We start from the raw sequence: 15,012 nt of genomic DNA on the forward strand, positions 1-15,012 counted from the left end.
CACTACACTTTCCTCTGCCTCACTGGCTGCTCCTTTGCTGTTTTATCCCTAATCTATTAGCATGTCCAAAACTAAACTCCTGATCATCTCCTGCAAGCCTGCTCCCCCCAGTCTTCTTTGTCTATTAATGGTATCTCCATCTTTCCAGTTGCTCAGACCAGAACCCTTGTCATACTCTTTGATTCTTTATCACTCACTGCATATCCAGTTTGTAAGCTACTCCAGAGTCTGACCACTTCTTCGTCACTCCCATCACAGTCCAAGCCTTAATCATCTGTATTCTGCAGGATCCTTCTAACTGGTCTCCTTGCTTCCACCTCCTCCCCTGTCCCCATGGTCTGTTCTTTATATAGAATAATCCTTGAAAAATATGCCAGGGACTTCCTTGGAGGTCCAGTGGTTAAGACTTCATGCTTCCACTGCAGCGGGCGCAGGTTTGATCCCTGCTTGGGGAACTAAGATCCCGCATGCCAAGCAGCGTTGCCAAAAATTAAAAAAAAAAAAAGTCAGATGGCATCAATCCTCTGTTCAAAACCATCCCATGACTATCCATCTCAATCAGAGTAGACATGCCTACAAGGGGCAATAAGCTACCTCTCTGAACCCACCTCCTACCACTCTCTCACCTCAGGCCATTTGCCAGTGCCTCTCAGCCTACAGTGCCCTCCCAGATGGCAGCCTGGTTGGCCCCTCACCTCCTTCAGTCCCGAACAACTGTCACCCTGTTTAAAATAGCATCCACCATCAACTCTCCCCCCTTGTTCCTTATCCTATCATTCCATGCTCACTTTTCTTTCTTCTTTTCAAAAAATTAATTAATTAATTAATTTTTGGCTGCATTGGGTCTTCATTGCTGCGCAGTCTTTCTCTGGTTGCGGTGAGTGGGGGCTGCTCTTTGTTGTGGTGTGTGGGCTTCTCATTGCGGTGGCTTCTCGTTGCAGAGCATGGGCTGTAGGCACGAGGGCTTCAGTAGTTGTGGCACGTGGGCTCAGTAGTTGTGGCTCACGGGCTCTAGAGCACAGGCTCAGTAGTTGTGGTGCACGGGCTTAGTTGCTCCTCAGCATGTGGGATCTTCCCGGACCAGGGCTCAAACCCGTGTTCCCGGCATTGGCAGGAGGATTCTTAACTACTGTGCCACCAGGGAAATTCTAACTGCTATATCTTCAGCACAGAGGTCAGTGCCAGTGAATGACAGTAGAAAGAGCTCTGGAACAGATGATGGTATTACTAAGTGACAGCAGCATCAGCCCCTCTGAGTGTATAAAGTACTTTCACAGGCTGCACACCGATGAGGCTGGCCCTGCATACAAGAGTGAGGGCGTTTATGGGGACTGCTCTGGGCTAAGCCTCCTACTAGATTATACTGTGGGGATAGAAAGGTGAATCAGGAGTGGTAACCACCCTCAAAGGGTTTGTGGCCTAGAGAGAGGTATTATGTATATATGCAAATAACTCTAGAACAAGGCAGCTTTTGTTAAAAATATCTGGCCTTTAATGCCTAGCATCTCACATACTGCTATGGACTCTAGACTTCACTACAGAGGGAAAGGACAATGAACTATGGCTTGTGAATTTACTGACTGGCTATTTTTGTCCCAGACAAGTTCCTGCTGTGGCCTGCTTATCACAACAGAGACACCTTGCCTGACTTCCAATCTAGTTTGCTCCAAACTCCCTCCACCTGCCCCCTCCACCCAATATTGCTCCCTAATTACTGTTAACTTGAGACCCCACCCTCATATAGTCCCTCCACATTCTGCTCCTAGATATCAGAACATGGGGTGGAATCAACTTAGGCAGGCTGCAGCAGGGTGTAAAGGGTCTAAATATTATTTCCCTCCAATAAAGATGTACATATCTCAATGGGCCTACAGTACACAGAACTCAGGGACTAACATCTGTCCACCTTCGTCCACCTTTGTAGTCTGACAGCCTTGCTCAGTACATGGCACAGAGGAGGCATTCAGTAAGGTTTGCTGAATCGTTGAACTGGGTCTTATAAGCTTGAAGGATAATTGTATTTAAGAAGTAATTCTGCATCTTCTGTAAGGCATCCTAGAAGTATTCTAAAAGGTTATCTTATTTCATTATCATAAGAAATAACCTAATCAGTAAGAATTAAAACATATCAAATAAAGCGACTAATTTAAAATGCCAGTTTAAATTATAAAACACTCCTGTTTTATAATTTTCAAAGCTACTTTAGTTTGTATTGGAGTTTTTAAAACCCTGTATCTGAAAATCCAAAAATTATCATGAGATAAATTGCAAGTTACACTTTCCATTCCCTATAGGACTTCTTGGAATAAGGACTCCCTGGAGTTATCTGAATTTTTAGGTAGAGATTAACTTACAAGAAAGACTGGGGAACCGAGAAACTTAAAGCTAGAGCTTAGGATCTAGTAATTAAATACCGCATTGAGTTTTGGTGGTAAGCGCTTGAGTGCTTGTTATATAATTCTCAATATTTTTCAGTGTGTTTGAAAAAGCTGCTTCTCTCATATGTTCACGTCACACATACATTTTCATACCCAGGTAAGATCAAGCATAACAAGATGACCCATCTTGTCATTAGTAAGATGTGGTGCCACCAGTAAGTAAGAAAATTTGGGGCAGGTAAATCTTTCCCCTCCTTGGTTCTCAATTTCTCTGTGTATAAAATAGGGGGAGGGACTAGATGGTTTAGGAGGAGATGCTAATGCCTTAAGAGTCTATGGAAGTAGAGGGCATCTATTCACATTATAAAGGTTTTCTCTTTATAAAGGATTCCCTTCAGGTTTTCTCTGAGTTCCTTAGTGCATTTAAACTGTGACTTGACTTACCAAAATCTTGTCACTATACTTTTATTACTAATAAAGCAACTAACACTTACTAAGCATGTTGAATATGCTAGGCACCATGTAGTCAATATGACAGGCACATATGAAATGCATTATTTGATTGAGTCATCCCAATAACCTCATGAGGTACATACCAATATTGTCCCATATTGTAGGTAGGTAAACTGGCTCCAAGACTAAGTGGCCTAAGGTGACTGAATTAGGGAATGTGGCAACTCTGGAATTCAAACTCTCTTCACCTCAGTATCTGACTCCAGATACAGTGTTAACCCTGCATCTCACAGACTGTTTGCCTGTAATAGGAGGTGGTCAGTGTTCCTTTCCTTGGTGAACAATCCTGATTCTCTGTACCTCTTTGCCTTCACAAATTGGGTGACCGATTGAAGATGGGTGATTCCTTTGGTTTCAACTTAATTTCTGTGACATAATGTGCTGATATTTTCATTGAGAAATGATTTTGGGGGCTTCCCTGGTGGCGCAGTGGTTGAGAGTCCGCCTGCTGATGCAGGGACACGGGTTTGTGCCCCGGTCCGGGAAAATCCCACATGCCGCGGGGCGGCTGGGCCCGTGAGCCATGGCCGCTGGGCCTGCGCTTCTGGAGCCTGTGCTCTGCGGCGGCAGAGGCCGCAGCGGTGAGGGGCCCGCGTACCACAAAAAAAAAAAAAAAGAAATGCTTTTTGACCTTCCCTGGATGAGTCACAGTGGATTTCACTAGCTATCTTGAGTCAATTGTGAATGATCAGGTGAGCAGAAGAGGGTTCAAATTTGCTTTGAATTCCTAATTTAGTTCTTTATGTCTATTATCTAACAGCAAGACTTTCCATTACTTTGCATCAGGTTAAGATGAAAAAATGCCACATGCAGGAAAACAATATAAGATTAATTTCATATCTTCATAATTTTCACATTCATAATATTCACTTTCACAAGAACTGTGTGAGGTGGGCAAGTCAGGAATTATTCACCCACTTTGCAAATGAGGAAGGATAGTCACGAAAAGGGGAAGTGATTTGTTCAAGGACATCGAGCTGGTTAGGTGCTAGACTTGGTGTTCTTCCTCTACTATGCCACCTCTGTATGTAAAAAGTAACATCGGACTCAGGTACTTCTTAGCAGACCCAAATGACTGCCATACTGGAGGCTGTGACATACCAGCCTGTGGCTGCAGGGCTGCCTGTATAACTAGCCACTATGGTGGAGGAGGACATAGCACCAGCTGTGCCCCCTGCTCACACCTGTGCAGTATGATAAAGAAAGTAGAAGTAGCCAGCAGCTGTGGTCCAACTAGATAAAACTTCTAGGCAGGAAGTCAAGTGACAAGTGAACTCGGGTTTGTGTGTGTTTTTAACTGTTAGTTGCTTTTGACATTTTAAAAAAGGGTTCTTGTGGAAGTCAGACCAAACAGCAGGAAGGTATTGCAGCAAGATGGATTTGGGAAAGGACCAGTCTCACTTGATGCTCCATCAGATACCTGATCCTCATCAAGAAGAGAACCATGTTCCAGGTAATGAAAGAGTCCTTAAGAGGTAGTGACTGTTGGGAAGGATTGGACTATGATTATTTTCCTCTTTTTATGGCTCTGGCAAAAAAGGGGCATAATTGGATACGTTCATATATTAGAATGGAAGAATTGGGGCTATATAACTTTCTGAGGTGCCTTCTAGCACTAAGATTCTAATAAGCCAGAGAAACACAAGGAAATAATGAATAAATTATTAATAATATATATAAATGAAAGATAACGAAAATACCCAATACCAGATAGTTGTGGTAAAACAAATACAACCATATACTTCTTTGGTAACGTAAATATAGTGAAACTTTTGGAAAGGGATCTGGCAATAAGTAGCCAGATAATAAGAACTATAATAAGAACTATAATAGTGTTTATTCTTTTGACTCACTAATCTTAGTCTTTGGATCTATCCTAAAGCAGCATTTCTGCTGCTTTTGCAGAACCCTAGGCCTTGAGGCAGTGATTTAAAACTTTTTAATGCCATGGATCCCTTTGGCATTCTGATGAACCTCTAGACCCCTTCTTAGACTAAGAAGTCTGAATACATAAAATTAAATACATAGGATTATAAAGGAAGCAATTATATTAAGATAAGTTATCAAAATAAAAAACTATGATATAATAATATATGTGCTTATTTACAGATGCATTAAATAACAAGGTCCAGTGGTGGATCTAATTACCACTGTATCAAATCAAATATATCATCTCAAATAAATGATATTTTAAGGTATCTGCAATAACTGTCATGTTATATGAAGAAAATCTGTAATTTCTTTTTGTGACAAAATCACACACTGCTAAAACTACTGTGGTTTGCTACCTACATTCATAATTGAAGGAAATGGTCATTTAAATTAAAGATTGGTAAAAATAAAAGTATAATTTTCCTCCATCCATGTTCACCATTAAGGACTTCTGTCCTAAAAACAAAAGGTGCCATGGTCCAAGGGACATTTTCTCTTTTGGGGGTCGCCGTGCAAATTTGAAATCATTCTATAGTCTCTAAGAAGTTCTACATCAAAGACCCAACGTTAACTTTTCACAAACTTGGATGGCAATAGAACCTTTCTTGATAATAACTTTAATATTCCAAAGAACTTGGAGAAACGTCATCCAAAGGAAAAATGTACAAAAGAAAAAAAGCTGTTGTGTACATGAAATATTTATTATAATTTGATCTACAATGGCAAAAAAAAATAACTGGCAACAACCTAAATGTTCAATACGAGTGGAATGAGTGGATAAATGAGAATACATCAACTCGATTAAGTATCATGTAGCTGCTAAAGTTATAATTATGAGGACGAGATGATGGAATATATATTTTTTTTAATTTTTATTTTATTTATTTATGACTGTGTCAGGTCTTCGTTTCTGTGCGAGGGCTTTCTCTAGTTGCGGCAAGTGGGGACCACTCCTCATCGCGGTGCACGGGCCTCTCATTATCACGGCCTCTGTTGTTGTGGAGCACGGGCTCCAGACGCGCAGGCTCAGTAATTGTGGCTCACGGGGCTAGTTGCTCCACGGCATGTGGGATCTTCCCAGACCAGGGCTCGAACCCGTGTCCCCTGCATTGGCAGGCAGATTCTCAACCACTGTGCCACCAGGGAAGCCCAGAATATATTTTTGATGTATCAGGTTAATAAATGATAAAACTGTGGTATGCCATCATTACAACTTTGTTTAATATAGGGACTAGATGAATACGAGGAATAAAATGAAAACAGGTTATAGGATGGCAGAACATGGCTGATTTTTTTCTTTTATGTTTGTACAATATGTACACTATTTTGAAAAAATTAATAGGTTGGTAGCACACTTATGTACAAATACTGACCTTTTCACTTAAAAAATGTCGACTGAATGTTTGCACCCAGGCATTCTTCAGAGGTACAAGAATAAATAAGATATAGTTCTTGTCCTCAAAAGGCTAAGAGAAAAACTTACACACCCAGTAAAGGGATTCTACCATTTTTTCTATAGGACTCTTTTCCTGTTAATGCCACAACTCATCACTATCTCCCATAACTTTCATTTTGATCCTACAGAAGTCATTGGAACTTGGAGTTTAAGAAACAGAGAGCAACTCAGAAAAAGAAAAGCTGAAGCACAAGAAAAGCAAACTTCACAATGGCAATTTGGGTATGGTATTGCTGCAAGGGGAAAGGAACTGATGTTTATCTAGCGTATGCTACTTGTCAAGTGGTGCTGAGCACTTTTACGTACTATATTTCATCTTTCCAAAAATCCCATGAATTGGGAGCTGTTATCCTCATTTTACAAAAAAGAAACCAAGTCTCTGAAGGTTAAATCTCTTGCCTAAAGTCACCCATCTAGTAAAATGATGGGAACAGAATCTTATTTATGGTCTCTTTTAATTACAGTACCAGTTGATCAAATTATGTATATTGTAGAGAGGACTGGTGTTCAACCACCCTAGTAATATAACCATAGAAGTATCTGTTGGGAGCGGGAGACACCATTGAGAAGACCCCCAAGCTTGTTCTCCAAGCTTTCTATTAGTGAAATTCTTCTTGAATGAGTGTAGTTAACTCTCCATGGAGTAAACCAAAGCACTGTCTGTAAATGAGTGATGGAAGAGTTTGAGAGTTCCTAAGTGTCCAAAGTCAGCTGTATGTAATCTCAGGAAGGGAGTACATGAACATGACTATAAATTAGGCAGCATCTAACTGCACCATTTAGAATATAACTGTGAAAACAGAGGTATTGCCTGCTTGGAAATAGAAAAGGGGAGCCCAAGGAGCCAAAGTACAGCATCCATCTGAGCCAGGGTTTCTCAACGCTGGTGTTATTAGTGCTGTGGATAGGCGACTTCTTTGTGTGGGAGGCTGTCCTGTGTATTGAAGATGTTTCGCAGCACCACTGGCCTCTGGAAACCCACAGGACTCTCCCCTCCCCATCGTGACAACCAAAAATGTCTCCAGACCTTGTTAAATGTCTCCTGGGGTCAGGGGAGAGGAGGTAAAATGCTCCCAGTTGAGAACCACTGATCTAAGCACTCTTCTTCTTTAAATTTTTTTGATTAAGATTTAGATGTGCATTTCTTCTTTACTGTAAAAATGTTTCCTTCAATGGCAAAAATAACATAGGTATACATTTTTCACAGGGCTGGGCTCTGCTTTGTGAAAAAAACCCAAAAAAACATAGGTAAACATTTTTCTAGGCATCATTTTTTTAAAAAACATACAGTGCAGATGTTTTAAGTACCTATTCCCACTGTGGACTGAGTGTCGTCTGTTCTGCAACAACACATGTTTCTACAACACCAGTTAGCTCACATATGATTGGTAAATATGAGAATGATGTCAGTATAATGTGGAAGTTGTGTTAGTTCATAATTTTTCCTACTCAAAAGAAGCCAGAATAGTGGGAATAGAGTTAAAACCTTCACAGGAAAGGAAAAAGCCTTCAGCTTGGCTGATGTATAGACAGGGTCCTTTTCAGCCTTCATCCGGGGCTTCTTCCCCAGAGAAGGACATTGGTAGCCTTGCAAAGATCTCCACATATAGCAGGTTGCACTTCCTCCTGTGCTCAACTTAGCGGCAGCCCTGCTGTCTCAGAGCACCCTTATTTGCATGATCTCAGCACTGAAAGCCTGCATTTACACTCTTGCTTTTGTGCATTTTTACCATCCCCGAGGCAGCCTCCAGCCATAGTAAGCTGCCTGTCTGGACTATCCAAGTTATCTCACCCTTGTCCCAATTACTGTTTATGCTAGTGTTAAAAAGTTGCATAGGATTTGAATCATTTGCCCCAACTTTATTTTTTCCCCATAAGCACTGTCACTTTTAGTGCATGCTTTTGCAGAAAGTGAGGTTTTTCAGGAATGCATATATGTTATAGCAGAAACTTCTGTACTCAAGTCCTCTGACAGGTGACTCTGTTGAAGAACACACAATTAGTTCCCCTAATTCCTTACTCACCAAGCAACCTTCTGATCATTCCTTGCCTTCCCAAGTCTTTGCATTTCTCACTGTTCATTTAAAAATTGGTCTTTAGGTTTACATATCAATCTCTTTGAGCTGGTTGATGAGCTCTGACCCTAGAAATGGAGCTGGTTTCAGTATGCTCATAGAATTGGGCTTCTGTGCTCATTGTTTTGGGGGGGGGGCAAGGCTGAAGAAGTCACTGGAGTAGGTGGAACCTTAGTGAGCCTCTTGGCAGCTGGCCGGCCTTGCTGTTGTGACATATATCTATACTACTGAGGGCTGTCCTCACTACAACATTCTACACAGTGAAACCTTAGTTCCAGAGAGAAGCGGTAGAGTGTAATAGTTAAGAGCCTGGCTGCTAAAGCCAGATGGCTAAATGACTAGATTTGAAGAGTGGCTCCCTTACTTCTTAGCCATTTCACCTTGGACAAGTTATTCAACCTCTCTGTGCTTTAGTTTTTTCATCTGCAAAATGGAGATAATAATAGTATCTACCACATAAGTTGATGTGAAGACTATATGAGATAACAGAATAAGTAAATTACTTAAAACAGTGTCTGGCACATAGGAAGCACCATGTATATATATATATATATTTCTGATATTTATATAAGAGTACTAGTTTCTATCTGGATGATTCATTCATATAAGTTATTACATGCAATTCTTAGGACAACCACATGAGGTTGGGCAGATACTATTTACTCCATTTTACCTGTGAAGAAATCAAGGCATAGAGAGTTTAAGTGACTTGCCCATGATCACATAGCTTATAAGTGACAGAGTACAGATTAAATTTTAGGCCACACAGATATATTTGTATCTTTTGAGAAACTACCAGGAAGAACATGGAACATTACTCACATTTCCGTCATATAGAGATCTACATAATAAATTATTTAGGATTTAATTTCTAGGATAATAATGTTGCCTGAAGAATTCACATACATCATCTTTTTAAAATCTGACAATAAGGACTTTATAATTTATCTTGTTACCTTGGTTACTTGGAATTAAACTTCCAAATGCTGAGGTACCATATCATTTTTACCTTCTATATTATTTTTAATATTTATTTTAAACTGTACTATTACAATATGTACCTTTTTAATATTGACTTCAAACTGGTTTTGATGAGACAACCTTTAAAAAAATTTAATTATGGAAATTTTTAAACATGCAAAAGTAGAATAGGGTATACATTTTTTAAGTGTACAAGGAACTGCAAGCATTGCATAGGTGTAAAAAACACTGGTTTTATCTCCAAAGACTGTCTTGTTTACTAAAAGAAATAGGGTTTCTCCAGAAATAACTACAGGATGAGGCAGCCTATGTTCTTTACCTTAAGCATAATCCTCATAATAAATCCTATAGGAGTGGTAAGCAGGGAGAGCATTTCAGCCCTGTGGTCTGTTGGAGAAGGCTCCACGGGGCAGGTAGCATGAAACAGAATTTCAATAGGTTTAGAAAAATGATGAAATGCTTTTTTATAGTATCTTTTTCTTCCCCCAAGTCCATCTATATTAGCCATCTGTGTTTGGTTATATTTGCAGTACCTAACAATTTGTCATTGGTTGCAATACCCATGCATATCCTTTCATCTTCTAGATCTTTAGCGATTGGTTCAGAGTAGGTATAATATGACCACTCATGCCTTTCCACCAAGCTGCTTTACCTCAAGGAAGTGTTTTTGCAGCTTTGGAGCTGTGGACCCAGCTTTGGCCACTCAGCCTGCTTTACACAAGACACTGTATTAGATAAGCAAGCCACATACATCATTCACCTGCAGGCTGCGCAGATGAGGAGCAGACCTGCACTGCAGATCTAGGAACACAATCATATCAGTTTACCCAGGGTATAGAGAAATGAACTCACATAGACTAAACCCAGAGAGACTAGCATATAAACAAGAATGCCAGTCTATTAATGTATAACATCAACAATACATTTTCCATAACCAAACTTTAAGTATATGCTCTCAAACGTGTGCACACACCACACACACACACACACACACATACACACACACACGCTACACTCACCAAGAAGATTCCTGTAGAGCAAGGCATCAGAGACAAAAAGTCCTGAGGGTCATTTCCTCTCCCGACAATTGAGAGCATCTAGAACTGCTTCTTCATTTTACAAACAAGGAGACTGAGGCCCAGAGAGAGATTAAGTGCTTTGTTCAAGGTCGTGCAACAAGGCAGTGGGAGTCCTGGGACTGTTATTGCCAAATGTTTATTTGAATTCTGGAGCCCTGTTGCTGACACTAATTCTGATTTTTCTATAGAGAGAAAAAACATAAGCGGCAGAGAACAGGAAAAAGAAGTGAAAGAGGCAGAAAGAGACAACAAAATACAGAAACGAAGGTGGAGCCTCTGTCACAATTAGAAAAGGAAATGATGGAGAAAGCACCAGCACCTACAGAGAAAGAAACTGAACCACCCAGGAGTGTGACTGAAGCTCTCCTTCCGGTAGCCTCCACGCAAAGAGTTGTGCCCAAGAAACATTTTTCTGAAATAGGTCAAGAAAGCATTATCCATCAGGAAAATTCTTCTGAATACCAAGAAACAGCAGTACAAAACCACCCTTCTGAAGTACTCCAAGATATGGCTGAATCTGGAGACCTCTCTCCTAAAATGTACCAAGAAATAGCTGTATTTCAAGACCATCCTTCCCAAATGCGCCATGATATGGCTCAACCTGAAGACCTCTCTCTTAAAATGTGCCAAGAAACCGCTGCAGCCAAAGCCCTTTCTTCTAAAACATCTGAAGATGTAGCTGACCTGGAAGGATGCCCTCTTGAAGCATACCCCAAACCAGATGTGCCTAAAGGCTACGCTCTTGAAACATACCAAAAAAGAGCTGAACCTGAGCAACACAATTCTGAACTAGGTCAAGGAATAGCTGAGACTGAAAATTTTGTTCCTAAAGCACAAGAAATAGCTGTGCCTAAAGAGCTTTCTATAAAAACATACCAAGAAACAGTTGAACCTGAACACTTTTCTCATAAAACATATAAAGAAATTGCTGTGTCTAAAGCCCCCTCTCATAAAACAATCCAAGAAACACCTGCTCCTGAAAAATATTCACCTGAAATATACCAAGAAACACCTGGGTCTGAAGAATATTCACCTGAAATATACCAAGAAACAGCTGGGCCTGAAGACTATGCACCTGAAATATACCAAGAAATACCTGGGCCTGAAGACCTCTCTACTAAGACATATAAAGATAAGGATGTGCCTGAAGAATGCTTTCCAGAGCTGTACCAAGAAAGAGGTGGGCCCCAAGACCAGGATCCTAAAGCACACCAGGAAGATGCTAAGGATGTTTATATTTCTCCTTGAGGTAGGTTTGTTTTTTTTTATTGGGGTCAAGCTAGTGACATGCCCCTTATTTGTGTTCCCTGTTCATAATCAGAGTACCAGATAGGTTTATCTCCCTTGGAGCGGTGATTTATTGCCTTCTTTGACAATCCTGGGTTATCCCAGTTATCTCAGTGGGTATCATCAATGTCTTTGGCTAGTTTTAAGTGAAAAATGTTTTTCATTCAACCAATATCTGTTGGTATATTACCATATAATTAAAAGAAAATCATTGAAACTATAAGTGTGTATAGTGGGTACTTGTACATACTATCCATTTAGGGAAGCTTTAGCCAGTGAAGAAAAATGAACCCCATATAGAGTGAATTATGTGCAAAATATTTTAAAGGACAATTACATTTAGATTAACAAGAAAACTTGGTGAATAAAGTTTTTTTCTAGAAAATTAAAATTTCCTGGAAAACTAAAGGTAAGTAAATTCATGGTACAAGCTACTGAGGGAGATACAAAGACATAAAATATGATCCTGGTAATAGGGAACTCGTTCTTGTAGGACTTACCAGGCTTACCCCAAACCCTTTCTATTTAAATATTTGCTCCTGAAAAGCTTTCTCCTCTGCATAGCATTTAAGAAATAATGTGACCTTTCTTCAGTTTGACTTGTCTCGGGGACATAACTGAGAGCCTTGATTCTCTTTGTGCACTATTGTACACAGTATAAGAAATGGGCTGTCTAGCGGACCATAGCTATCCCCAGGGAATTGTGTTCTAAAGAAATCCTTTTGGTAGCTTATTTTCTCTTTCTCCTAAAATATGAGTGCAACAAAAACCTGGGGTTATTGTATTCCAAGTAATACAGGTTTTGAGGAAATACCTTTTAAAAAATTACAGTAAAAGCAGACATATGAAGCACTACTTGTACTGACAGGAGTCCCCTGATGGAGAAGCAGCTCTAATCAACACAGTGCCCGATTCTAAGAGTTTCATTTTAAACCCAGCAAGGTTAAGATGGGCAATTAATTAATGCTTATTTTGTTTTGGGCTTTGTCTTACCAAACAAGTGGAAATATCTACTTTTTGCTGATTATAAAATTGTCATAATAATAAATTATAATGTTTATTATAATAAATTAAAGCAATATATAAGTGACTGTAGAGTAAAAGTCCCCTATAATACCATCTCCTATCTCTGATCCCCAAGGTCAAGTTTTTGTTTTGCTTTAACAAATGAGATGGTATCAATACAATACATTCCATTTTATAACCTGCTTTTTTTCACATACAATATATATTGTGGTCATCTTAATGACATCTTTTGTAACAATTGTACAGTATTATACGTACAATAATTTATTCAACCAATCCCTATAATGATGAACACTTAGATTACTGCCAAGTTTTACTATTACAGCAACGTTCAATGAAATCATTGGAAGTAACATTTATTTAAATAACATTTATTTGGTACTTTCTATCTGCCAGACACTGTATTAAACATTTCATGTGAATCACTTTATTCAGTGTTAAAAACCCTAGTGGATGAATAATATTATCCTTATTTTATAGATAAGGAAACTAAGGCACTGGAAGCTTAAGTTGGTCTGATTACTTCCTTTGGACAAATCCCTAGAAGTTGAATTGCTGGGCCAAAGGGTACCAGCATTTAAAGTCTGGATACATTCTGTCAGAGTAGCCTCCAAAAATATTGTAGCAATACACAGAAACCAAGAATTTATGTAAGTGCCTGTTGCCCATGCCCTTGACAACACTGCACATGATTGTTTTAATAATCTACGCCTATTATGCTAGGTTAAAAAAAAAACCTAATTGTTTTAATTCCCACTTTTTTATGACTAATGCTGCTAGGCATATTTTTATGATTATTATGAATTCAGTTTTTTTCTTTTGAGAATTGCCTGTTTGAATCCTTGTTCCATTTTATATTTGGAATATCTACCTTTTTGATTGATTTAAAAAATCTCTTTAAATAATAGTTATTAAATCTTTACCTACATATAAGTTGTAAATATTTTTCTAGTTGTTGTTTGTGGTTTAACTTTGTTTATAGTAGTTTGGCATTCTATATGACAAAATTTTAATGTTAGTTTTTAGTTATTCAAACCTGTCATGATTTTAAGTCTTAATGATTCAAACCTGTCAGTCTTTTCCCTTATGGCTTCTGGTCTGTGGTCTGCTTAGAAAGGCCTTTATAATCTTAAGATTACAGGAATATTCTATTGTTTCTACAACATTTACTGTATCTTAATATTTAAATCTTTAATTCATCTGAGATTTGTTTTTGTGCAAAGTGTTAGGTAGAGTTTTTTTTCTCCAAGTGGATAGCCAATCATCCCAATACCATTTATTAAATGTATTTTCGTATTTTATTTTATTTTACAGAAATGAAGGAAAAACCCAAAGCAGAGGAACCAGAGATACCAGCAATTCCAAACGTTCCTCAAGAGATTCAACCAGAAAATAAAATTTATAGTTGTTTTGTTTTAACAATGTGCAACCATCATAGTTGTCCAACAAAATTCACATCTTAGTACATTATATGTGTGATTTTTCTCAAAATATGGTAGAAATCTCTACAATATTCATTAATATTTTAACAGTGGTTTTTCCCCCATATATAGACCATATCTGAAAGAGAGAACTAATGTGATTTTTCAGGCTCTACCACATAGACAACATCCTGCTAGTGTGTGTGTGTCTGTGTGCACGCCCACGCGTGCGCATGCGTATGTATATGTAGGTATATTAGGGAGAGGATAGTGGTGGGAACAGACTTAACAATTTTCCTGCCCTTAAGAATTAGTCAAATAAATGTTTGTTTTCAGGGGAAAATTACTGAGCCCTCCCTTTTCCCATTTTTAAGTCTGAACAATTAAAATTTGAGGAAGTATATAGTTTTCTTATAAACTTTGTTCAATTACTAATGTAACAATAGCATCAAAATCTTTTTTTGTGTGTGGTACACAGGCCTCTCACTGCTGTGGCCTCTCCTGTTGCGGAGCACAGGCTCCGGACGCGCAGGCCCAACAGCCATGGCTCACGGGTTCAGCTGCTCCGCGGCATGTGGGATCCTCCCGCACCGGGGCACGAACCCGTGTCCCCTGCATCGGCAGGCAGACTCTCAACCACTGCACCACCAGGGAAGCCCAGCATCAAAATCTTATTCAGGCTTCAGATGGCTTTTAACAATTTAACAATTTTAACAATTCTTATTCTGGGACTCCTTCAAAGATATTTTGGAGTGATGAATGTAGTTGTGTATTTGAATTTTGATTTTCTATTTTTACTTTTTATACACTGTAATTGTGCAGAATGTATATTAAATCATTATCACGTGTTTGTGTGGACAGCAT

The 15,012-nt window shown here is 39.1% G+C and overlaps 1 protein-coding gene across 9 annotated transcripts in view; it reads left to right on the forward strand.

The window, feature by feature from the left end:
* The window catches only part of HEMGN (hemogen), a 43,065-nt gene extending 28,054 nt beyond the window's left edge, over positions 1-15,011 (forward strand). For all 9 annotated transcript variants that reach the window (XM_060300715.1, XM_060300714.1, XM_030829807.2 and 6 more), the window contains 4 exons: positions 4,219-4,344; positions 6,408-6,501; positions 10,603-11,663; positions 14,042-15,011. In XM_060300715.1, the coding sequence (XP_060156698.1) occupies positions 4,266-4,344; positions 6,408-6,501; positions 10,603-11,662 (1,233 nt within the window). In that variant the 5' untranslated portion in view covers positions 4,219-4,265 and the 3' untranslated portion in view covers position 11,663; positions 14,042-15,011. The remainder of the gene's footprint in view (positions 1-4,218; positions 4,345-6,407; positions 6,502-10,602; positions 11,664-14,041) is intronic.
* Position 15,012: the final 1 nt, after the last annotated feature.

This window comes from Globicephala melas, chromosome 6, assembly GCF_963455315.2.
Source record: "Globicephala melas chromosome 6, mGloMel1.2, whole genome shotgun sequence".
NCBI classification, from domain to species: Eukaryota; Metazoa; Chordata; class Mammalia; order Artiodactyla; family Delphinidae; genus Globicephala; species Globicephala melas.